The sequence below is a fragment of the Mesocricetus auratus genome, unplaced genomic scaffold, assembly GCF_017639785.1.
Source record: "Mesocricetus auratus isolate SY011 unplaced genomic scaffold, BCM_Maur_2.0 Super-Scaffold_4256, whole genome shotgun sequence".
Lineage (NCBI taxonomy): Eukaryota > Metazoa > Chordata > Mammalia > Rodentia > Cricetidae > Mesocricetus > Mesocricetus auratus.
Genome location: NW_024429182.1, coordinates 48331534 through 48357780, shown reverse-complemented (window position 1 = coordinate 48357780; position 26247 = coordinate 48331534). Strand labels below are relative to the sequence as shown.

The following is a 26247-nucleotide window of genomic DNA, read 5'->3' as shown; positions in this document are numbered from 1 at the left end:
CCCACAGTTTACAGATGACACTACTGATGCTTAATTCTTTCTAAGTTATTTGAACAGGATACATCACAGAATTTAGTAGCTTCCGTTCACTGAAGGAGAAACGATAGACTTACTGTTTTCTTCATCTGTTTGTCTTGCTTTACAGGTCCACTCAGTTGCCATGGCTGCCACAAACATCTCCAAGATAGTGAACAGGAGGATATATACTGTAAGCATCCTAGCACTTCGCTGTATCCCAAAAGAAAACATACAGTTTTTACTTAATCTTTTTCTTTATTTTTGAGAATTTCACACATGTATACAATGAAATATATTATCTACTCCCACTTCTCCCTCCAACTCTTGTGCCAATCTATGATTTCCCCTCCCAATTTCATGTCTTTTTTTGATAGCCCATGTATGTATACATGTGGAGTCATCCACTGGACTAGTGGCCATATCCTTCTTCCCACAGCAATTATCTGCTTCTAGTAGCTCCTTAAAAAGGGTTGGGACCTAGTGTTCATCTACTCTGTCTGTGCCAGAATTTTAGTTGGCTTGATCTTGTATATATCTTGTGCAGGTAACCACAGATGCTGTGAGTTCTTTATGATGGTCATATCATGTCCAGAACATGACAATTCACAGAATTTCTCCCCATCCTTTATCTCTTACATTCTATTTTTGGTTGTGAGCCTAGCCTTTAACAGCTGAGCCATCTCTCCAGCCCAGCTTTTACATTCTAATTCTTCTGCAATATTTCTTGCTCCTCAGTGCTGGTGAGATGTCAGACACACCTAATGTCTACAAAACATTTCATTCAAACACTAAACAATAAACATTCTTTTTCTAAGCAGCCCAAACTTTCTAAAATATATGTAGCATATTAAGAAACAAAATAAATTTCAACAAATATAAGAAAGTTAAAATAAAATCCTGTGTTCTATCTGACCAAAACGGGATAAAGCTAGATATCAACAGAAATGAAAATTACAAGAAGTATATCTACTCATGGAGATTAAACCACATATTGTTGAATAATTATGCCATTGAAAAAATCAAGAAGGAAGTGAAAGCCATTCCTAGAATTGAATGAAAGTAAAAATATAATAGACCAAAGTAAATAGAACACAAAGATGGCAATCCTAAAAGGAAAGTTCACATACAGCATGCCTGCCCACATTAAAAAAGTTATCTCAAGGTATGTTCCTGTTATCCCTGATCTCTCCAAGACCTTTATCATGAAGGGGTGTTAGATTTTGTCAAAGGCTTTTTCAGCATCTAGTGAGATGATCATGTGATTTTTGTTTCTCAACTTGTTTATATGGTGGATTACATTGATGGATTTTTGGATGCTTAACCATCCCTGCATGCCTGGGATGAAACCTACTTGATCATGGTGGATGATTTTTCTGATGTGTACTTGGATTCGATTTGCCAGTATTTTTTTTAATAATATTTTTTTTATTTTCCATTTTAAATTTAGATAAGAAACAAGGTTGCTTCACAAGTCAGTACGAGGTCCCTCTCCCTTTCCCTCCCCTCCTCCCGTGCCCTCCCCCCCATCCCCCCCCCGGTTATCCCCTCATTCCCCCAGGGAGGGTGAGGCCCTCCATGGGGGTGTCCATAGTCTGTCATTTCATATAGGGCAGGGCCTAGACCCTTCCCCAAGAGTTCAGGGTGAGAGTGCACCTCACATTGTTCTATGGGAGTCCAGAGACCGTGTGTATACTTGGGATGGGTACTGATCTGCTGTCCAAGGCTCAATAGATTACCTAGGCCTCCTCACTGACACCTAGATTCAGGGGGTCTTGATCAGTCCCATGCTGGATTCCCAGGCTGATGCCTGGGATTCAAGAGTTAACCTTTGTCTGGTCAGCTGTTTCTGGGGGTTCAACCAGCCCAGTCTTAATCCCTTTGATCATCAGTCCTCCCTCTCTGATACTGGCTTTCTTGAGTTCAGCTCAGTACTTAACCAGCCAGTAAATGAAGTTTCTGTTTCCCAGACTCTCTGGCAATAGGATTGTAGGCTGGCACTCCCCAGATCTATGTCTAAAATCCATATATGAGAGAGTACATGCCATGTTTCTCTTTTTGTGACTGGGTTACCTCACTCAGGATGGTTTCTTCTAGTGTCATCCATTTGCCTGCAAATTTCAGGATTCCATTATTTTTTTCTGCTGAATAGTACTCCATTGTGTAGATGTACCACATTTTCTCTATCCATTCTTCGGGTGAGGGACATCTAGGTTGCTTCCAAGTTCTGGCTATTACAAATAAAGCTGCTATGAACATAGTGGAACAGACATCTTTGTTATATGAATGGGCATCTTTTGGATATATGCCTAAGAGTGCAGTTGCTGGGTCTTGTGGTAGGTTTATTCCCATTTTTCTGAGGAATCTCCATACTGCTTTCCAAAGTGGCTGAACCAGTTGGCACTCCCACCAGCAATGGAGGAGTGTCCCCCTTTCACCACATCCTCTCCAGCATAAATTGTCATTGGTGTTTTTGATTTTAGCCATTCTGACAGGAGTGAGATGGTATCTCAGAGTTGCTTTGATTTGCATTTCCCGGATGGCTAAGGATGTTGAGCACTTTCTCAAGTGCCTCTCAGCCATTTTAGACTCCTCTATTGAAAACTCTCTATTTAGTTCTGCAGCCCACTTCTTAATTGGGTCCTTTGCTGTTTTGGAGACTTGCTTCTTGAGTTCTTTGTAAATTTTGAGATCAACCCTCTGTCAGATGTGGGATTAGTGAATATTTTTTCCCATTCTGTGGGCTGCCTTTTTGTCTTGCTGACTGTGTCCTTTGCCATACAGAAGCTTCTCAGTTTCAGTAGGTCCCATTTATTAATTGTTGATCTCACTGTCGGTGCTACTGGTGTTATGTTCAGGAAGCTGTCTCCTGTACCAATTCTTTCAAGGGTACCACCCACTTTCTCTTCTAAGAGGTTCAGTGTGGCTGGATTTATGTTGAGGTCTTTGATCCATTTGGACTTAAGTTTTGTGCATGGCGATAAACATGGATCGATCCGCATTTTTCTACATGCCAGTCTCCAATTATGCCAGCACCATTTGTTGAAGATGCTTTCTTTATTCCATTGTATATTTTTAGCTTCTTTGTCAAAGATCAGATGTTCGTACGTGTGTGGGTTAATACCCGGATTTTCAATTCGATTCCATTGGTCTGCCTGTCTATTTTTGTGCCAATACCAAGCTGTTTTCAGGACTATAGCTCTATAATAGAGCTTGAGGTCAGGGATAGTGATGCCTCCGGACGTTGCCTTGTTGAACAGGGTTGTTTTGGCTATTCTGGGTCTTTTGTTTTTCCATACAAAATTGATTATTGTTCTTTCAAGGTCTGTGAAGAATTGTGCTGGGATTTTAATGGGGATAGCATTGAATCTGTAGATTGCTTTTGGCAGGAGTGCCATTTTTACTACATTGATCCTACCTATCCAAGAGCATGGGAGATCTTTCCATTTTCTGAGGGCTTCTTTAATTTCTTTCTTTAAAGATTCAAAGTTCTTACGATACAGGTCTTTCACTTGTTTGGTTAGCGTTACCCCAAGGTATTTTATGTTGTTTGTGGCAATTGTAAAGGGTGATGTTTCTCTGATTTCTCTTTCAGCCCTTTTATCATCTGTATATAGTAGGGCTACTGACTTTCTTGAGTTGATCTTGTAACCTGCCACTTTGCTGAAGGTGTTAATCAGCTGTAAGAGTTCCCTGGTAGAGTTCTTTGGGTCATTGATGTAAACTATCATATCGTCTGCAAACAGTGAAAGTTTGACTTCTTCCTTCCCAATTTGTATCCCCTTGATCCCCCTTTGTTGTCGTATGGCTATAGCTAGAACTTCAAGTACCATGTTGAAAAGGTATGGAGAGAGTGGACAGCCTTGTCTTGTTCCTGATTTTAGAGGAATTGCGTTGAGTTTCTGTCCATTTAGTTTGATGTTGGCTGTTGGTTTACTGTATATGGCTTTTATTATGTTTAAGTATGTCCCTGTTATCCCAGATCTCTCCAAGACCTTTATCATGAAGGGGTGTTGGATTTTGTCAAAGGCTTTCTCAGCATCTAGTGAGATGATCATGTGATTTTTGTTTTTCAGCTTGTTTATATGGTGGATTACGTTGATGGATTTTCGTATGTTGAACCATCCCTGCATCCCTGGGATGAAACCTACTTGATCGTGGTGAATGATTGTTTTGATGTGTTCTTGGATCCGATTTGCCAGTATTTTATTGAGTATTTTTGCATCAATGTTCATGAGGGATATTGGTCTGAAGTTCTCTTTCTTGGTTGTATCTTTGTGTGGATTTGCCAGTATTTTATTGAGTATTTTTGCATCAATGTTCATGAGGGATATTGGTCTGAAGTTCTCTTTCTTAGTTGTGTCTTTGTGTGGCTTGGGTATCAAGATTATTGAAGCCTTGTAAAAAGAGTTTGGCAAAGACCCTTTTGCTTCTATTACATGGAATACTTTGAGGAGAATTGGTATAAGCTGTTCTTTGAATTTCTGGTAGAATTCTGCAGTGAGGCCATCTGGCCTTGGGCTTTTTGGGGTTCAGAGACTTTTGATGACTGTTTCCATTTCCTTACTGGCTATAGGTCTATTTAAATTGCTTATCTGTTCTTGATTTAATTTTGTCAGGTGATATCTATTCAGAAAGTTGTCCATACCTAAACATAATAAAAGCTATATACAGCAAACCAACAGCCAAAGTCAAACTAAATGGAGAGAAACTCAAAGCAATTACTTTAAAATCAGGAACAAGACAAGGCTGTCCACTTTCTCCATACCTCTTCAATATTGTACTTGAAGTTCTAGTTGGAGCAATAAGAAAACAAAAGGATATCAAGGGAATACAAATTGGAAAGGAAGAGGTCAAACTTTCACTATTTGAAGATGATAAGATAGTTTACATAAGTGACCCAAAAAACTCTACCAGGGAACTCCTGAAGCTGACAAATACCTTTAGCAAAGTGGCAGGATACAAGATCAACTCAAGAAAATTATTAGCCCTACTATATACAGATGATAAAAGGGCTGAGAAAGAAATCAGAGAAACATTACCCTTTACAATTGCCACAAACAACATAAAATACCTTGGGGTAACTCTAACCAAACACGTAAAAGACCTGTATCACATGAACTTTGGGTCTTTAAAGAAAGAAATTAAAGAAGACATCACAAAATGGAAAGATCTCCCATGCTCTTGGAAAGGTAGAATCAACATAGCAAAAATGGCAATCTTGCCAAAAGCAATCTGCATATTCAATGCAATCCCTATTAAAATGCTGGTACAATTATTCACAGACCTTGAAAGAATAATACTCAACTTTATGTAGAAAAACAAAAGAAGCAGGATAGCCAAAACAGCCCTGTACAATAAAGGAACTTTCAGAGGCATCACCGTCCTTGACTTCAAGCTCTATTATAGAGGTATAGTCCTGAAAACAGCTTGATATTGGCACAAAAATAGACAATTAGGTAAACGGTATCGAATTTAAAACCCTGATATTAACCCACACACATATGAACAGTTGGTTTTTGACAAAGAAGCAAAAATTATACGATGGGAAAAAGAAGGCATCTTTAACAAATGGTGCTGGCATAACTGGATGCTGGCATGTAGAAGACTGCAGATAGATTCATGTCCAAATGGATTAAAGAATTCAACATAAATCCAGTCACACTGATCCTCTTAGAAGAGAAAATGAGAGGTACCCTTGAACAAATTGGTACAGGAGACCGCTTCCTGAACATAACACTAGTAGCACAGACACTGAGATCGACAATTAATAAATGGGACCTGTGGAAGCTGAGAAGCTTCTACAAGGCAAAGGACACAGTCAACAAGACAAAAAGGCAGCCCACAGAATGGGAAAAGATATTCATTAACCCCACATCTGATAGAGGGCTGATCTTCAAAATCTACAAAGAACTCAAGAAGCAAGTCTCCAAAACACCAAAGGATCCAACTAAAAACTGGTCTACAGAACTGAATAGAGAATTCTCAATAGAGGAGTTTAAAATGGCTGAGAGACATTAAGAAAGTGCTCAACATAGCAATCAGGGAAATGCTAATCAAAATAACTCAAGATACCATCTCACTTCTGTCAGAATGGCTAAAATAAAAAACACCAATGATAGTTTATGCTGGAGAGGATGTGGAGAAAGGGGAATACTCCTCCACTGCTGGTGGGTGTGCCAATTCGTACATCCACTATGGAAATCAGTATGGAGATTCCTCAGGAAAATGGGAATCAGTCTACCACAAGACCCAGCAATTTCACTCTTAGGTGTATACCCCAAAGATGCACATTCATACAACAAGGACATCTGTTCCACTATGTTTATAGCAGCATTATTTGTAATAGCCAGAACCTGGAGGCAATCTAGATGCCCCTCAACTGAAGAGTGGATAGAGAAAATGTGGTACATTTATACAATGGAGTACTACTCAGTGGAAACAAACAATGGCATCTTGAAATTTGCAGGCAAATGGATGGCACTAGAAGAAACCATCACGAGTGAGGTAACCCAGCCACAAAAAGACAAACATGGTATGTACTAACTCATATATGGAGTTTAGAGATGAATCACGGGACTGCCAGTGTACAATCCCACTGCCAGAGAGGCAGGGAAACAGGAAGGACCCTAAGAGAGATATACATGGTACCCCAGAGAAGGTGTAATGAGGCAAGACCTCCTGAGCAGATTGGGAGCATGGGGTGGGGGAGGGAAAGGGAGGCAGGAAAAAGAGAGGGAGAGAAGAGGAGGGAAGTGGAGTACATGGGGGGAACAGGAAGGACGAGTTGGGTGAAGAATAGAGGAGAGCAGGATGAGAGATACCATAATACAGAGAGTCATTCTATGTTTGAGGGGAGATGTGGCACTAGTGAGATCTCCGGAGATCTAAAAGGATGACACCAACTGGCAAACTAAGCAGTAGTGGAGAGACTTCTTTAAACGCCCCTCCCTAATAATGATTTTGACGACTATCTTACATACCATCCTAGAACCTCCATTCAGTGACAGACAGAAGCAGAGGCAGACACCCACAGCTAAACATTGAACTGGGCTCCTGGAACCCAGTGACAGGGAGGAGTGATGAGCAAAGGTGTCAAGACTGGGCTGGTGAAACCCAGAGAAACAGCTGACCTGAACAAGGAGGAGATCTTGGACCCCAGCCTGATGGCTGAGAGGCCAGCATGGGACTGATCCAGATCCCCTGAATGTGGGTGTCATTGAGGAGACCCAGGCAATCTATGGGGCTTTGGTTAGTAGATCAGTATTTATTCCTGGCACACGAATGGACTTTGGGTACCCATCCCACAATGATGGATGCTCTCTCAATCTGGACACTTGGGGGAGGGCCTGGGCCCTCCATGGAATGAAATGACAGACTCTAGAGATCTCCCATCGAGAGCCTTACCTTCCCTGGGGAATGGAGTGGGGATTGGGTGGGGGGCTGGGGGGACTGGTGGGGTGTGTGTGTGTGGAGGGGAGAGAGAGGGAACTCAGACTGAAATGGGAAGCAAGATTGTTTCTAATTTAAATATATAATAAAAAAGTGTTAAAAAAGATGAAAAGCTAAGGAAGTAGTAGGATTGCACCAAGAAAAAAAGTTATCTCAAGTTAACAATTCAATAATTCATCTTAAAACCTTGGAAAAATAAGAACAATAAAAATTCCAAAACAATAGCTAGGAATACCCCAAATCAGGACTCAAATTAAGGAAATTAAATAAAAAACAAATAAATAAAAACCAACACAAAGAATCAATAAAATGGAGAGCTGGTTCTTTAAAATAAATTAACAAACCCTTAGTCAAATTAAACAAAAGAAAGATGGGAGTGCTTAGTAAAACAGAAATTAAAAGAGGTACATAAAAACATTTTCCAACAAAATTCAGAAAACATAAAAACATGCCTTAAGAATGTATATTTCACAAGCTTGGAAGACCTAAAGGAAATGGAAGAATGTCTAGATGCATTCAACATATCAAAATTAAACCAAAATGAAAGAAATAGTTGAAACATCTCCACAACCAGGATCAAAACTGAAGAGATAATAAAATTTCTTCTAAGAAACATCCATGGATTAACCACAAAATTCTACCAGAACATCAAAGAAGAATTAACATCAATACAACTCAAATTAATTTCATGAAATAACAATGGAAGGAAGGATTCTGTGCTTGCCAGCTTTTATTGTCAATTAGACACAACCCCCAAATACCTGATAAGAGAGGTCTGCAACTAAGAATTAAGAGTTGTCTCACTCAGACTGGCCTGTGGCGATGTCTGTGAGGAATTGTTTTGCTTGATTGATGTGTCAGTGTGGATGTCATCATCCCTAGGCAGGCAAGTGTAGGTTGTATAGGAAAGTTAGCATGGAGCAAGACAGAGTTTGAGAGTGAGTCAGTAAGAAGTACTCCACACAGTTTCTGCATCAGTTCCTGCTTCAGTTTCTCCCCTGACTTCCCTCAGTGATGGACTATAACCTAGAAGTGTAGGTTGAAATAAACTTTTTGCTCTTGATTTTGGTTAATGGTTTATTACAGCAAAAGAAAGCAAACTAGAAACATTTCTAAATTCATTACTTTTTAATGCTAAAAATTACAGAAAAATGAAAAGATGAAAATTGTTTACTGTATCCTATACCCTATACAGCTGAAAATGTATGCATATATTTGGTCATATGATAACTAAGAGTTATTGAGGATGATGAGTTGATATATTTCTGCCAAAAGTATAATGGGAATCATTATATTTTCATCTTTGTTGTTGTAGGTAGAACCAACATATTTTCTTAAGGATAATGAGCCTCTGGAGAAGATAAAATTTGGTACATTTTCTTTTGAGGTTTTGTGTAGGAGGAATGATGCAATAGTGAAGTATATGTAATTACACTTTCCCCTATTATCCAGAAAATGAATGTAAAGAACTGTATTTCCCTTATCAATATAATGGTCTTCTCATGTGCCACTGAATTGATTTCTATTAAGGCTCTATTTACTGTGGTGAGATGCCTTGGAAATTAGCCCTGATCAACATAAATGCTCTTTAGGTGAGTAGACCTTGAGCAAATAGCTAAACATTTCAAAGTTTGCTTCTTTATTGAGTCAGAGATACATAGACTTCTTTCTATATTCGTATTTATTTATTGTAAAATTTTGTTCAAAGACACATAGAAATAAGAAAAAAGTAACGATGAATTACAAACCCATATATACTTCAGAACTAGTCTATTAACCATGACTCTTGTATGTTGAAGTAAGGAGAGCTTTCTTAATTAGGTTAGAAAGTTAGATACAAGCAACATCTAATAACATCAATTTTAAAAATGTGGTTTCTAGGTTTTGATTTAAAGCCCATCTGTTTTGGCTGCTGTAAAGCCCTGGCTATAGACTAGAAGTAGTCCACAGACAAACCTGGACATAGACAGTAGTCCATAGACAAGAATTCAACACCATGGCTTCAAATTCTTACATAATTCGCTCAGAACCTCTTCCTTCTCTGTCCTCATCATCCATTTTCTTCACACAACAAACCAAAGGGACTAAGTGTGCCTGTGTTCATAGTCCCACCTACATAGGACCACAGATACACTAAATAGTTTTGCTTAGACCCTCTAACAGACAGATGCAGAATCACAAAAATGTTCAAATGGCATTGTGTACATGGAACCTAGTATATGAACCTTCCAAATTACATCTATTGTAGAGAAAAGCTTCACTCTGTAGACTACAGCACTTTATTTTTAAATTTAATTAATTAATTTTACAACTCAACCATGTTTCATCTCCCTGTTATTCTTCTATTTCCTCCCCCAACTCCCCTTACCTCCTAATCTACTCCTCTTCTGTTTCTGTTCAAAAAGTGGCAGACCTCCCATGGCATATCAAGTTGTGGTAAAGCTAAGCATCCCTCCTTGTATTTAGGCTGGGCAGGGCATTCCAGTATGAGGAATAGGTTTCCAAGAGCCAGCCAAATCATTAGGGACAGCCTCTACTCCCATTGTTAGGAGTAGCACAAATAAACAAAGCTATACAACTTCACATATATGTAGAGGGCCTAGGTCAGTCCCGTGAAGGTTCCTTGGTCATTGGTTCAGACTCTGTGAGTTCCTATGAGAAAGGTTGGGTGTTTCTGTGGGTTTTCTTGTTATGGCTTTGAATTGTAATGTGTAGCTTGTATCATGATAATAGTAGGCACATTTGCCTGAGAACAAACTGATGAGAGGACTCTTGGTGATCTGACTAATACTTGAATATTTTGATCCACACTGAAGGCATAATTTTAAAATCATGAATAAATTCTCTCAGAAACCCAGTACTTACATATTGCCAAATAGGAGTTTTTATCTTTGAAGCCAACGTCAGTTCAAATGTTGTTAAGTACAAGCCTATCAGTGTTGCGAAGACGCTTAAGATATTCATTGTCAGAGTCCAGATCAGCTAGAACAGATTAAAAGTATTGTTCAGTCACTGGAAATTATCCCATATTAATCTCAAGTGTATTCTTGTAGAAAAACTATAGAAACTCTAATCTTTCTGGAATAGTGAGGTCACCAAAAAGGTTATCAGAACTGCATATTGGTTAGGTTTCTATCAGGACCAAATAATTTGGAGTGATAGTAAAACTTTTAGTATGATGTATATATGTATGTATTTCTCTACTTGTGATAAAACTTTTGATAGTATGAGCATATATTTATTTCTCTATTGATAACTTATTGAATGCCTCTTCTGTGCTGAATTAATAAAGAGATAGAAAAGAACTGTGCTGTGCATTGGGTATTTTTTTAGACTGTAGAAGAAAATCAAGTACCTACTAAATATAACTAAAATATAAAAATATACCCATGATATTGAAAAATTCACAACACCACACAGCTTTACATTACCAGAGATCTAATATTCTAGGGGATTGCTATGGTTCTTGGACAGCAGGTAAATAAAATTTAGCTAATTTTCTTGGCATACAGTTGCTATCTAGCTCAATATGAAGATTTTTTTCTTGATGATGTAAGGAGTTACACACTGTTGGAGGTCATTCCCCAGGCTACATGTATGTATGATTCTCAAGCTACATACTTCAGAAAATTTATGCTTAATGTTGCTAAATAATTGTGCTTTATCCACATAAAATGCCAGGGAGGTGAAATATAATTTAATATTGGTATTAAAAGGAATCATTTTTGACACTGCACATCCCATCCCTAAGGGAGTCAACCTGCCCAGAGACTGCCAGCATCCAGTCTCCACTCATGGAACAGGCAAGGTAAGTGCAGGCCTGTTTCTGGCCCACCTTCCGGTGCCCTGCACAGAATCACTTGAGACCTAGGGACTGCACTCTGGAATCCCATCCCGATGGGATTCAGCCTGCCCAGAGACTGCCAGCACCATAGTCCCTTTCTCCACCCATGGGACTAGGTAATCCTGGGCCTGTTTCCTGTTTCCAGCTCACCTTCCAGTGCTCTGCTCACAACTAGCTGAGGCCAGGGGACTGCACACTGCACCTCCCACCCCGGCAGGAGTCAACCCACCCAGAGACTGCCGGCATCCTGGCCCCCTTTTCCACCCATGGAACTAGGTAGGCCTGGGCCTATCTCTGGACTGCTTCCAGTGCCCTGTGGGCAACCAGCTGTGACATGGGACTGTACCCTGTGCATCCCATCCCAACCAGTCTGCCCAGAGACTGCCAGTGTCCAAGTGTCAGTCTCCACCCACTGTTCAGGTGAGGTAAGGGGACAGACAAGGTAAACTTGGGCCTGTTTCTGGCCTGCCTTCTGGTGTCCTGAGCAGAACCACCATAGACCTGGGAACTGGGCACTGTGGATCCCATCCTGACAGGGTCCAGCCTACTCAAATCTGCCAAGGCCCTGATACTAGGACCACCACCATCCATGCAAGAGGAGAGCCACCAGAGTATTGGAAGTGCTTGCACCCACTGGAAGGGAACTGTAGTCATGTACCCACCAGGATAGAAAGAGATTCCTTCTGCACCCACTGGAAGAAGTGATGGGAAGGAGACAATATAAAAACATTCAGCCACAGAAAAACCCGTATGACACCACCAGAGTCTAGAGACTCTACACCAGCAGGACCTGAACACCCCAATTCAGATGAAGCAGAAGAGAATGACCTTAAAAACAACTTCATGAAAATGATAGAGGCCATCAAAGAGGATATGAGAAAATCCCTTAAAGAAATAACAAACCAAAAAATGCAAGAAATGGAAGAAAAAACAAGCCAAAAAAATCCAATAAATTCAAGAAAGAGAGGAAAAGACAAAGCAAAAATTGCAAGAAACAATTCAAACAGTGCAAGGGTTGAAAGCTGAAATAGAGACAATAAAAAAACCACAGTCTGAAGGAATGCTGAAAATAGAAAAGCTGGGCAAATGGTCAGGTACTACAGATGCAAGCATAACCAACAGAATACAAGAGATGGAAGAGAGAATCTCAGGTGTTGAAGATACACTAGGGGAAATAGATTCATTGACGAAAGAAAATCTGAAGTCCAAAAAATCCCTAACACAAAATATCCAGAAAATATGGAACACGGTGAAAAGACCAAACCTAAGAATAACAGGCATAGAGGAAGATAAAGAAAACCACTTCAAAGGGGCAGAAAACATATTAAAAATCATAGAAGAAAACTTTCCCAACTTACAGAAAGACATGCCAATGAAAGTACAAGAAGCCTACAGTGAGCCGCAAAAGGAAGTCCCCTTGTCACATAATAGTAAAAACCCTGAACATACAGAATAAAGAAAGAATATTAAGAGCAGCAAAGGAAAAAGGCCAAGTAACATACAAAAGCAAACCTATCAGAATCATACCTGACTTCTCCATGGAAACTCTGAAAGCCAGAAGGTCCTGAGTAGATATTCTACCAACACTAAGAGACCATGGATGCCAGCCCAGAATGCTATATCCAGCAAAGCTTTCAATCATTAAAGATGGAGAAAACAAGATATTCCACAACAAAACCAGATTTAAACAATATGTATCCACTAACTCAGCCCTACAGAAAGTTCTGGAAGGAAAACTCCAACCCAAGGGAGTTAACTACTACCAGAAAACATAGGCAATAGATGATCCCACCTTACCAAAGCCGAAAGAGAAAAGAGGTGGAAATCCACATATAATTCCATCACCAACAGCCATTCCAAAACAAACAAGAATGAGCAATCAAAGGCCATTAATATCCCTCAATATTAATGGTCTTAACTTGCCCATAAAAAGACACAGGCCAGCAAAATGGATTCAAAGACAGAACCCATCCTTCTGCTGCATCCAAGAAACACACCTCAGCCTCAAAGACAGACATTACCTCAGAATTAAGGGTTGGGAAAAGATTTTCCAATCAAATGAACCCAAGAAACAAGCAGGGGTAGCAATCATAATATCTAACAAATTAGACTTTAAAATAAAATCAATCAAAAGAGATGAAGAAGGGCATTTCATACTTTCCACAGGAGAAATCCACCAAGATGAAGTCTCAATTCTGAACATCTATGCCCCAAATACAAAGGCATCCACATCCATAAAAGAAACATTACTAAAACTCAAATCACATATAAAGCCCCACACACTTATAGTGGGAGACTTCAACACGCCACTCTCACCACTAGACAGGACTATCAGACGGAAACTTAACAAAGAAGCAAAGAAAGTAATAGAAGTTACGACCCAACTGAGATTCACAGACATCTATAGAACATTCCATCCAAATAAAAATGAATATACCTTTTTCTCAGCACCACATGGAACCTTCTCAAAAATCTACCACATACTTGGCAACATATTAAACGCCCAAAATTGGAGTAACTGCATGCACCTTATCAGACCACCATGCTTTATAATTAGAATTCAACAACAACACAAATTGCAGAAACCCTACAAACTCATGGAAATTGAATAATGCACAATTGCACCATTCCTGGGTCAAATAAGAAATAAAAAAGTAATTAAAGACTTCCTAGAACTCAATGAATGAAGACACAACATAACCAAACTTACGGGACACTTTGAAAGCAGTGCTATGGGGGAAGTTCATAGCACTAAGTGCCCAAGTGAAGAAACTGGAGAATAGTTACACTAGAGAATTAACAGCACAACTGAAAGCTTTAGGATACAAAGAAGCAAACTCACCCAGGAGAAGTAGACACCAAGAAATTATCAAATTGAGTTCTGAAATCAATAAGTAGAAACTAGGAAAACAATACACAGAATCACTGTAATGAAGAGTTGGTTCTTTGAGAAAATCAACAAGATTCACAAAACTTTATCCAAACTTAATCATCAGTTCGTACTTTGAAAACCTGTACTCCACAAAATTCGAAAATCTAAAGGAAATGGGCAATTTTCTGGATAGATATCACTTGCCAAAATTAAATCAAGAACAGATAAGCAATTTAAATAGACCTATAACCACTAAGGAAATAGAAGTAGTCATCAAAAGTCTCCCAACCCATAAAAGCCCAGGGCCAGATGGCCTCAGTGCAGAATTCTACCAGAAATTCAAAGATCAGCTTATACCAATTCTCCTCAAAGTATTCCATGCAATAGAACCAGAAGGGTCTTTGCCAAACTCTTTATGAGGCTTCAATAACCTTGATACCCAAGCCACACAAAGATACAACTAAGAAAGAGAACTTCAGACCAATTTCCCTCATGAACACTGATGCAAAAATACTCAGTAAAATAGTGGCAAATCAGATCCAAGAACACATCAGAAAAGTCATCCACCATGATCAAGTAGGTTTCATCCCAGGCATGCAAGGATGGTTCAACATACGAAAATCCATCAATGTAATCCACCACAGCCACTTTAGAAGTCAGTATGGAGATTCCTCAGGATAATGGTAGTCTACCACAATACCCAACAATTCCACTCTTATGCATATACCCAAAAGACGCACATTCATAGAAGCACACCCAGTCCACTATATTCATAGCAACATTATTTATAATAGCCAGAACCTGGGAGCAACCTAAATGCCCCTCAACTGAAGAGTGGATTGAGAAAATGTGGTACATTTACACACTGGAGTACTATTCACTGGAAAATGCAATGGAATCTTGAAATTTTCAGGCAAATGGATGGCACTAGAAGAAACCATCCTGAATGAGGTAACCCAGTTACAAAAAAGAAACATGGTATGTACTCACTCATATATGAATTTTAAAGATGAATCAGTGGAGTGCCAACCTTTAATCCCACTGCCAGAGAGTCTGGGAAACAGAACCTTCATCCAGTGACTGATGGAAGCAGAGGCAGACTTCCACAGCTAAACACTTAACTGAACTCCTGGAATCCAGTGATGGAGAGGGAGGACTGATGAGCAAAGGGGTCAATACTGGGCTGGTTTAACCCACAGAAACAGCTGATCTGAACAAGTGGGAACACTTGGACCCCAGACTGATGGCTGAGAGGCCAGCATGGGACTGATCCAGATCCCCTGAATGTGCGTGTCATTGAGGAGACCCAGGCAATCTATGGGGCTTTGGGTAGTAGATCAGTATTTATTCCTGGCATACAAATGGACTTTGGGTGTACATCCCACAATGAGGGATGCTCTCCCAGCCTGGACCTCTTGCGGGAGGGCCTAAGCTCTGCCCTCAAGGAAATGACAGCCTCTGGAGATCCCCCATGGAGGGCCTCAACCTCCCTGGGGAACGGAGTAGGGATTGGATGGGGCCTGGGGGGCCTGTTGGGGGAGGAGGGAGCAAGAGGGAGCTGGGATTGACATGCGAAGCAAGCTTGTTTCTAATTTAAATTAAAAAAGAATCTTTTATACTTATTTCCTTCTCCATATTCACAATAATTTCTTTTCAGTTAATAAAGCTATATAAAAAGTATGACAATTTGAATCACTGGATTCTGAAAGCTATGTCAAAGAACAAAGCATCTTCATGTAAACTGTTATATGTTGTTAAACGATGTCAGTCACTTGATTTATTTATTCTGCACTTGCTCACAGAAAGAAAGCCAAGAAAGTCTATGAAGATTTTTATCTCGAACTTCCCAGGAAACTGTCCCCCTACAGATTGGCTTTCATATGCTGAATGGTGTTACACACTGTGCACTAATGGAGCAGAGATATTAATGGTCTTATTCAGCCTTGGACATTGCATTCTATAGTACCAACATGCCAGGCACATTATGCTCACTGGAGCAATAGGGGCATGACTAGTACAGGAGTAGTCAACTGCTTTCTGATTAGTTTTGAGGCCTGTTCCACAGGATAGATTCTGTATGGTATTGAAAACCTCATCAAAAGTGTGTGACTGGGGATATCATAGGCCATAGTGGGGAACCTACTGATTTTGTTTCAGTCATTAAATGGTTAGATTATCAAGCTGCCTTCTAAATGTTCATGTTTATACTCATAGATTATTGCTATTATTACTATATTATTACTCATAGCTGGTAAAGCTGTTGAGACAAATGATTGTGAGTGCTCAACTATAGATGGGTTACTTCTATCAATTTCTATATGCACCTAGGGGATACATTGGAAAAGGGAGCAGAAAGAATATAAGAGTTAGAGGATAAGGAGAGAAAAGAAATTATGTCTTCTAGAAATTACATGAATGTTCCATTTATCAACTTAGAGCACCCATGGTTGCCTATATAGTAACTACACAACAAAAAGCAGTCATAATTCTAAAATTTGGAGAAGGGCTCCTAAGATTTCACCTTTAGCTGAGGAACTATTGGCAGCTGGTGATTGCTGAGGGAGTGAGAGGACTTTTCTTTAGGGCTGTGGCTTCTGGCAGATTGCCCATACCTCAGTGGATGACTTCACATACATGGACACATGGTCAGCACTAATTGGATAATTGGATTCAGGGCAGATAATTAATAATAATAATAATTAATAATAAAAGAGGACATGAAGTTGGGAGGGAGATGGGTTGGGAAGGGTGTCCCAGAAAGAGCCAGAGGGGGCCATGTTGGGGGAAGATATGATTAAAATATAATGTATGCATATATGAAAATTTCAAAGTATAACAAAAATATCACTAGACAAAAGGAAATGCAAACAAACTAAAACATTCATTAGTTTATTTTTACATCCTAAAAATCCAACATTATTGTTTGGTTATTTGTAATTTTATGTATTTTACTCCTTAAAGTTGAAACATGTGCTGAAGTTTAGTTACACAGAAAAGTGACAGTTCCAGAACCCTTGTTTTTATTAGAAAAAGAGGTTTAATAAGCAACTGTATTTTAAGGTCCCTTGGAGATTTTACACATTGAGTTTTCTGGCCAAAGTTATCTGAATACAACAAACAAGAACACTTGTTTGGCTTCTAGTCTATTGAGGGTTGGTTCAGAAATGCAATAGGTAACAAATACTTTAGGAACAGTTTGGTATTTTCTTTTAAAAATGATAAATATCCATTATAAGAGGAATAAGAAATATGTCTGCAACAAGACTTGTGGAACTGTTCATAGAAGCTTTATTTGAAAGGGTACAGTACTGGGAACAATGAGATTCCCTTCACAGGTAAATGTACGAAGAAATTACAGACATCCAATTGATTTTTTTCCTATAGACAACTTACATTCTGCAACATGGGTAAATTAGTTAACCAATTTATTCTAGATTTTAAGAGATTTCTTTGGATGTTGTAGAATGTTTTAGCATGCTTCTGATGTCTGCAGATGAACCACATACCCTCACTTTCTAATCTTGATGGTCTTTATGTCTTTTTTTCTTGACTTATTACACTATACAACACATAGTGTCACACACATATACATGGTTACTGGCTGTTTTAGTTTATTTTCTGTTGCTGTGATAAACACCATGACCAAAAGCAATTTTAGGAAAAAAGAGTTTATATCATCTCACAGTCCATCACAGAGGGAAGCCAAGACCAGAACTCAAATTAGAGACATTGAAGCCGGAACCGTGGAGGAACACTGCTTGCTGAATTGCTCTCTTTGTCTTGCTTAGCTAGCTGTCTTATACCGTACAGTCCAAGTTGCCTAGGGATGGTATCACCCACAGCAGGCTGGGTGCTCTTACATCAATTAACAATCAAGAAAATGAACCACAGACATGGCCACAGGCCATGATGGAGCTCTCCAACTGAGGTTTCATCTTCCCAGGTAACTCCAGGCTGTGTCAAACTGACAATAAAATCTAACCATCACACTGACCTCAGAGGTGAGCATTCAGTATCACACTGCTATGTAGGAAAACAGATTTTTCATGTCAACTTACCAAGTTGAGGAAGTTCCCTTCCTAGATTTTTGTGAGAGTTTTGTCCAAATAATACAAAATACATCTCTAAAATTATGTTAATATATTATGCTCTTTTTAATTTTTTCATCATGAAGGTAAATTCTATGTCATTATAAATAATCTCCCTTGAATTTCTATCGGCTTTTGCACACATGCACACATGGTGTGTGTGTGTGTGTGTGTGTGTGTGTGTATTTGTGGGAGAGATGCACATTTGACATTGTACAAATATGGAGGTTAGAGAAAAACTTCATGTGTCTCTTCTCATCTGCTTTGAGCCAGAGTCTCCTTTTCTGTTGTCTGTAATTGCAGCCTGGGAGCTTCTGGGGATTTTATTGTCTCTGATTCCCATCTTGTTGTAAATCACTGAAATTATAGATGTACATTAGCATACGCAGCATTGATGTAGAGATTCTGGTCCTTTTGCTTGCACATAACCCTGGCCCTCACTTCTTATAGTTTGGAGATTAGATTTGCTAAGTCTTAGGAAATCACTGTGAAACTTGTTTGAATAGTCATGTATAGCAATTGTGATATTTCTGTACTTTCATTGTCTGAGATGACATAACCACTATGCCATTCTTTGGATGGATGTTATGTCTCTCATACTTTAAATACACCCCTCCCACGGCTTCTGGGTGGATATCTATTCACTCAGAGGCCATGCTGACTCCTCACTGACTTTGATTTTCTTTTTGAAGTTTATACTTAGTCTTTGAAAATTTCATACTTTCACTGCCAACAAAAGCTTCCCAGAGCTGCTCTAGGTCTTCTGACTTACCATGTCATTTGAAGGCCTCCTCTGTAATATTATTGAAAGGCTTCCTGATGTGCTAAACTGGAAGCAAAGACCACATTTGTTAATACCCAGCCATTATATCTATATGTGAACTTCAAGATAATTCTGGAATTCTGTAACATGAGGGATATCATCTTAGTTCCTTAGTGGGGACTACTAAGGAAACAATTCAAGAAATAGTTCAAGATTTACATTTATGGAGGTAAAAGCTATGAAGGTTCTAGGCACTAATGCTACAATTGTAACAGAAATGATATCCAGGCCATCTTGAAATGACTTTAGCATCTCATTTGCGTAGCTGATTTTAATCAAACAAAATTGTGTCTCCCATATACGCTTCTTGTGTTTATTATCATGGCTGCAAATGTATCAGATAGCTGTTATAGAATGTAGACTATTATGAAATAATATTATGGGTAAGTAACTAGGTTTTTACCGACCCAGACCTCCTGAATGTGGGTGTCAGTTTGAAGGTCTGGGCAGTCTATGGGGCCTCTGGCAGTGGAACCAGTATTTATTCCTAGTGTTTGAATGAACTTTGGGAGCCCATTCCACAAAGAGGGATACTCTCTCAGCCTGGACACATGGGGGAGGGCCTAGGCCCTGCTCCAAATGATGTGACAGACTTTGAATATCTCCCATGGAAGGCCTCACTCTCCCTGGGGAGCAGAAAGGGGATGGGTTAGGGGGTTGGTGAGGGGCAGGGGAGGAGGGGAGGGAGAGGGAACTGGGATTGACATGTAAAACAAGATTGTTTCTAATTAAATTAAAAAACTATAAAAAAGAAACTGGTTTCTTTTGGTATTGCATCAAATGGCCCTTTAACTATGCAGACTCATATTATGAAGTAATATTACAGCTAAGAAACTATTTTTTCATAATGTACCAAATGTTCCTTTAACAATGTAGAATATTATTATGAAAGAATATTTTAGGTAATAAACTAAAGGTTTAAAAATATATTGTTATTGTCTTTTTTCAGATGTGGGGATGGTTTCATGGGGAATAGGGATTGTATATCCTCTAGGGACACATTGCTTGGATCAGAATGCATGAAATGTAAGCAATACATTAGTAGTTACTATCAGAGATGACATTACTCACAAGAAAAGAGGACCAAAGTGAATATCCTGAAGTTCCAATGGCAGGAAAATACTCACTTCCTTTTTCAAATACAATACTTTGAGAAAAAAACAGGTATGTCCAGAAGTATCCCAGGCTCTGTATGATCAGGCTAGTCATCAGTTGTATAGACTGAAAGAAAAGGACACCATTCTTAGTCACAGTTCCAGCTAACTTCTAAAGAAGAACACACCTCAAGACAGATGGCAGAATGAAGAAAGGTGGTGTTCTACCATAATAGTGACAGCTTACAGAACTTTAGAATGAGGACATCAACTATGCTGTGATGTTCTATGTATTGTTCTAGGTTGTTTTGTCATGTTTTATCAACCATAATCAGTCACAGACCTATTATGTCACTACAGAGATATCTCTAATTCCACCCTTTCTTGTAACTTTCTCACTGACACTTGTAACTCCTGGTGATCACACATTTGCTTCTCATAGCTTTTTAAATAGTCATCTAATTTCTCAAAAAGTTGGGAGTCTACTAAGGCTCATTGTTTCTATTCCCACTTGATTTCTATTTGTTATTCTTCTGTGAAACTGTCCATTGATTGATGGGTCACACCTGCAATGGCCTTTGGTGGACTGAGGAAGTAGGATCAGTAGTTTGAGTTCCCCCTGTGCTGCATTGACACCTTCCCCAAAACACAAATAAACAATTCCCATTTCCCAGATCAGTTGGCTAGATCTATAGAGTCTAGTTTTGAACTCTGTGCTTATTCTTACTTTAAAAAATCACATAATCTTGACTGTAGGCAGAAAGTATCTTAAAAATCAACTAGTGTGATTTCTCCTACTTCACTTCAGTTGTTTTTGTTTCTTCCTCTTACCACATAATCTTTGGTAATTTATAGCTATCTACAGGAATTGCTAAGATTTTAATAATAATTATGCCAAACACATATGCCAACTTAAGGAGAACTAACATCTTTTTACTATGTTGAGCTTTGCAATCCATAAATGTGCCTTTTTATTGATGTAACCTAATTTGAAATTTTCATTAGTATTTAGTCATTTTAAAATACAAGTGTTATATATGGTTTCTTCAATATATGTATTTCTAGATACCCTGTGTCCGAGTGTGTGTGTGTGTGTGTGTGTATGTGTGTGTGTGTGTGTGTGCATCTATTAATTGTATAGGATTTTTTCACCTAATTTTTAATTCTTTGTGCTTAAATTTTAACCTGGATGAAAGTGCACAATGCAAAATTGCACAACCAAGGTGTGTAGTGAATGAGATTGCCTGGGCAAACAGTAGTGTGTCTGTGAGATGGTGTGAACAGCATAGCACCTTTGTAACCAGTCACTGTTCATATAGTTTGTAGTCTTAAGTTTTTTCTGGGTGTATTGACAGTTTGCTCATCTCACTTAGGACCTACCATCAGCTTGGGATTGAAGTAACTGATAGGTGGTAAAAAAAGAATATTTTTTTCTTCATACCCAGACTCAGTATATGTTTTGATGTCATATCACCATCATAAGCCATTGTAATTGATTTGCCTCCATTTGAAGAATTCACAGTAGATACAGAAGTGATTCAGGTCTCCTACCTCATGTGCTAAGGAGTTCCAACCCTCTCACAGTTGACTTACTCACTCAAGCAGCATTTTGTTCTTACCCCCAACAACCTCAGTTCCTTTTTTACCCATAGACGATTCTGTGGCATATTCATCAGTGGGATATGGGGATATTTCCTATGAAAAATGTGGACAAAAATCAATATAAATTAAATCAGTTAGTGACTATTATTCTTCTCTTGGGTAAGATTTGTAAGGGGGAATTCCTGAGGGGGAATCTAATTCATTTTTTAAAAGACACTTGGCTGTTCTGTGACAGATGCTTTTGCACCAGACTGGTAGTATCTTGACAAAACCAATTTTTATCTCTCAGTAAGTTTTATTCACTTATCAAACTTGAGTTAAGTTCGGTAAGTGCCAAATGATAGATGCTCCAATCACATCAGTCCCTCTAGTACCCACTCATATGCCCAAGTTGCAGCATCAGGAAGTTTAGACTCTTGATAGCTTTGATTTAGCCTGTTACTCATCATCATTCAAATTCAAGTATGTCTCGGGGCGCCTGACTGGAAGGATCTGTGTCACACTAAGTGCAGAGAAGACTTAGAATACTATAGGTAGGCTTCTTAAGTTAGTGAAAAAGACAGTTGGGTGGGGGGATGTTCACTATACAAGACAAGGCTAACTCATCATTTCCAGCATTGACAGGGAGGGCAATGGTTCCTATTTTGTAGGACTCACAGCTTCTGTATTTAATACCCATGGCAATTGTTCTTTGATTCTAGCTGGTCTGAATAAAGGTGGATATCTAAGTCATTTAGTGGGGGCACAGGAAAAACTCTTTCCTAGATGATCTGGCAGAGTTTGTAAAAGGTAAAAGCCAAGGTGTTATTAGGTTTTACCCATTCTAAAGGACAGAACTGAAGTGGAAAAAACCTTGGGTGTGGGAAGATGGGCATCCAGAGAAAATCAGAGGTGGAAAAAGAACAGAGTATATCACCTTTTGACCATTTTCAACCTGTTAGTTCCATTATTTTGGAAGTCTGGCTGCCTATATATTATGATACTCATGTTTTAATTTTGCTAAAGCAAATAAGAGATAATTCATGTTTTTTTTCAGTCAAAAGGTTAATACACTTTGGCTTTCTAGTTAGATACGGCTTTGACAATCCTCCTCCCCATCCCTACTCCTTAACCCCTACTCCCACCCCAGTCTCTAATGTATGACTAATCTTTTCCCTTTTCCTTTTTCCACTGTGTATAGTCATATCTAAAATTCAGCATATTGTCTTTAGATCTTTCATTGACAAACTTTTCCTTCTCCTCATATAAGTCACAAATTCTGGTTTCAGTTGCCATAGTAATGTACCTTTGGCATTTTACAAGGAGAAAATATATAAAGACATAGCAAATGCATTTCAGAAAACGCTTGAGTTAAAAACTTACTCATTATGAGGTGACCTTTTAAACATGTAATAAACTCCATCAAAGGCGCTTCTCAGCGACAAGAATCCCATGTAGGAATGTATTGGGAGGAAAACGAAGCTAGTACCGAATTGAAACTCACCAGTAAGTAGTGTCCAAGGCCAGTCATTAATGTGGTCTGTTCAAAGGTCATGGATTCCCTGCGATGTCATGATCCTAAGGATAGAAGGGGGCAATCCTTCAGGGGTTTCCTTTAGGTCTAGACATTCCTGCTCTAGGATTCCTGCAGGCAGCACCTGCCCCAGTGGCGCTGCCATTTCTATGTGTCCCTCATTACCTCTTTTGGATCCAACGCTGCTGGCTGCTGCGGTTGTGTCCCAGAGCAACCGCGAAAGGCTCCACGCGAGGAGGGTCACGCAGACGCAAACGCTAGTTCTGCCTGCCTGTGGAGGTTCCACCCAGCCTTCAAGGCCTACAGATACAGATGGGGTTAGGGGATGGGGCTAGCGGGAGGGGATCTAGTGTGAACACCCTTTACTTCCCGGTGGTGGATACACTCTAGCCTTTAAACTATAGAAACCCTGAGTACAACTACAGGCTAATTCTCTGCTCTGTCCTTTCTCGCCGAGCAAAAATGCCTCCTGCTGTTTTCCAGTAGACGGATAGAAATAAGTCTTTCTATAGTGAGTCTCCTCAAAGTCTAGATTCTAGACTCTAGAAGGACACTAGATTGCACAATTCTGTCATCCACCCTGGGATAAGAAACTCTAACTAAACTCAATGGGCAACACACGGACAAAAAAGGCATGAAGGCTGGAAGGGAACTCGCGGAGAAGGGGTCCAGAGGAAGATGAGAGGAATGGGGGTGGGGTAAAATGACTAAAATCCATTAGAGAAACATATGAAACTATCAGTCAAGCAAAAATAGATTACCTATGAAAAAGCTATTGCTGCAATCTAGTCCTAACAACTTGATAGTCATATTTATGAGGCCAGTGTCATTTATGATATGGGTCCCCACCCACTGAACATTTAGTGTAAGGGTGCTATATCTGGCACGCCGTAGAAGTGAATAAGTAAATGAAAGGTCATTCATTCCAACTGTTTCAGATTATAGTGAGTCTCAAATGCAAAGGTGATTTGCTTGTCTGCTAACTAAAGGAGTGTTTCTCACAGGCAATTTGTTGAGGCTTCTAGTATCAGGTATTTTGTGGATTATATAATTCATGGCACAAAGTACTTTTGAGGATACATATGAATGGCACTATATACTGGGAGTTTATAGAAGTGGAGTTTACCTTGTGGAAGGAGACATGATCCTTTTATTTTTATTTATTTTCAGGCTGGCCTCGAACTCACAGAGATCCGCCTGCCTCTGCCTCCTGAGTGCTGGGATTAAAGGCGTGTGCTAGGTAAGGAGCAGGCTTAGGAAGTAAGGAATAGGCTGAGGAAGTAAGGAGCAGACAGAAAGAAGTACCTGCAGATGCCTGAACTCTAGGAAAAAGGAAAATGATGCCCAAATCTTCTGAGGATTGTATATTTGTTTGCTGGATTTTGCAATGTGGAGGTGACTGCTGCCATTGAAAAAGGAGGCCTCAGAGAACAGGGGGAGCCAGACTCGATACAGAGTGGAGTCAAGGGAAAAACAAGAGGTGACAGTTTGGAGATAACACACCCTGACCTTTGGAACCCTGGTTTTAATAATCATGTGCAGAGGGAGTACTGTAGCACAATGAATAAAAACCCAGAGACAGATATTGGGGTTCAAGCTTCTAGCTGAAGATTAGAGAAGCAAAGCAGCCAACCACTAGCTCTTACCTCTACCTCAGCTCAGATCAAAGGGGTGATCCTCAAACTGCTCCCGACTTCACTGCTCCTCCGATTCACTCAGACTGCCATGCTGTCCTCAGTATGGTTAGCGACTGACTGTCAGACTGAATTCCTCTACCTTTTATACCTTTCAAATCCTGAGATTCAAGGCATGAGCTCTGATTCACTCTCCAGTAGCCCAGGGTGGTCTTGGACTCAGAGATCCATCTGCCTTTCTCCTGAGTCCTGGGATTAAGGTGTGTATCACCACTGCTTGATCTCTATAGCTTGAAGCAGCTTTGCTTTCTGAATCCTCAGGCAACCTTTAATAAACCATAAATAATGTATCGCACAGAGTGGAACAAGGGAATTGTTTTAAGATGAAATTAATAATGACTATGTGACCATGGGGCTGACTGAAGAGATGGAAACCCAAAGCCAATTGAGATAACAATGGAGCAGCAAGACCTCCAACTGTGATCTCTGGAATATGCCCTTTGTCATGCACAGACCCCTGTTCAGACTCAGCTTTCTCATGGGACACTTGTCTTCTTGGCCCATCGCTGAGTTTGCCTCTGGAGGAACTCCTTTGCAAAATTCCTGCTCACTTTCTGGAACTAGGAGCTCTTGGGTATGAGAATAAAGGGTACAGGTTTTGTGACTTTAATGGAAGCTTCTAGACCCACACAACTTAAAAAACAAGTAGCTATATATGGCTAGGCTGTGGAACGTTTGCCCCGTAGTTGGCTTGGACTGACATGTTTAAGGTACAAAATGGACACACAATTCTGAGGACTCCATATGATTAAACAACTATAAAGTGTGTCACTGATGGTTTTTATTTGCACCATTTATATATTTTTGATTTATTAAGTTAGACTGTGTTAACAAAATTAAGCACGTGTTTCTATTTACTCTCTTTGTGTGACTACTAGGACAAGTTAAATATATACATGAATTTTTAGTATTATCCAATAGATAAGGTTGTTTTATATCTTCCACAGTTTGGAAACCATTTCCTTCTTTCAGGTTTTCCAAACTTTCTAAAGTTTTGTTTGCTTGTTTGGCTTCAATTTCTTCACTTTATTTTTAAAAATTGTTCTTTTTATTTTTGAAATTATAACAGAATTATACATTTTCCCATTTCCTTTCTCAAAACCCTCCTTGTTCTCTTTAAAATTCACATCTTTTTAAATTTTATTTAAAAATTATTTTTCACTTTACATACCAACCCCAGTTCCCTCTCTCCCCCCTTCTCCTACCCTCTGCCTCCCCTCTCCCCACCAATGCACTCCTCATATGGAATA

The 26247-nt window shown here is 39.4% G+C and overlaps 1 protein-coding gene across 2 annotated transcripts in view; it reads right to left on the bottom strand.

Annotated features, from left to right (window-relative positions):
- The window catches only part of LOC121140872 (membrane-spanning 4-domains subfamily A member 12-like), a 33227-nt gene extending 9644 nt beyond the window's left edge, over nt 1-23583 (bottom strand). For both annotated transcript variants that reach the window (XM_040747386.1, XM_040747394.1), the window contains exons 1-7: nt 23469-23583; nt 23274-23347; nt 21808-21883; nt 20166-20315; nt 19044-19100; nt 10333-10449; nt 114-228 (exon numbers count right to left, since the gene is read on the bottom strand). In XM_040747386.1, the coding sequence (XP_040603320.1) occupies nt 114-228; nt 10333-10449; nt 19044-19100; nt 20166-20315; nt 21808-21861 (493 nt within the window). In that variant the 5' untranslated portion in view covers nt 21862-21883; nt 23274-23347; nt 23469-23583. The remainder of the gene's footprint in view (nt 1-113; nt 229-10332; nt 10450-19043; nt 19101-20165; nt 20316-21807; nt 21884-23273; nt 23348-23468) is intronic.
- Nucleotides 23584-26247: the final 2664 nt, after the last annotated feature.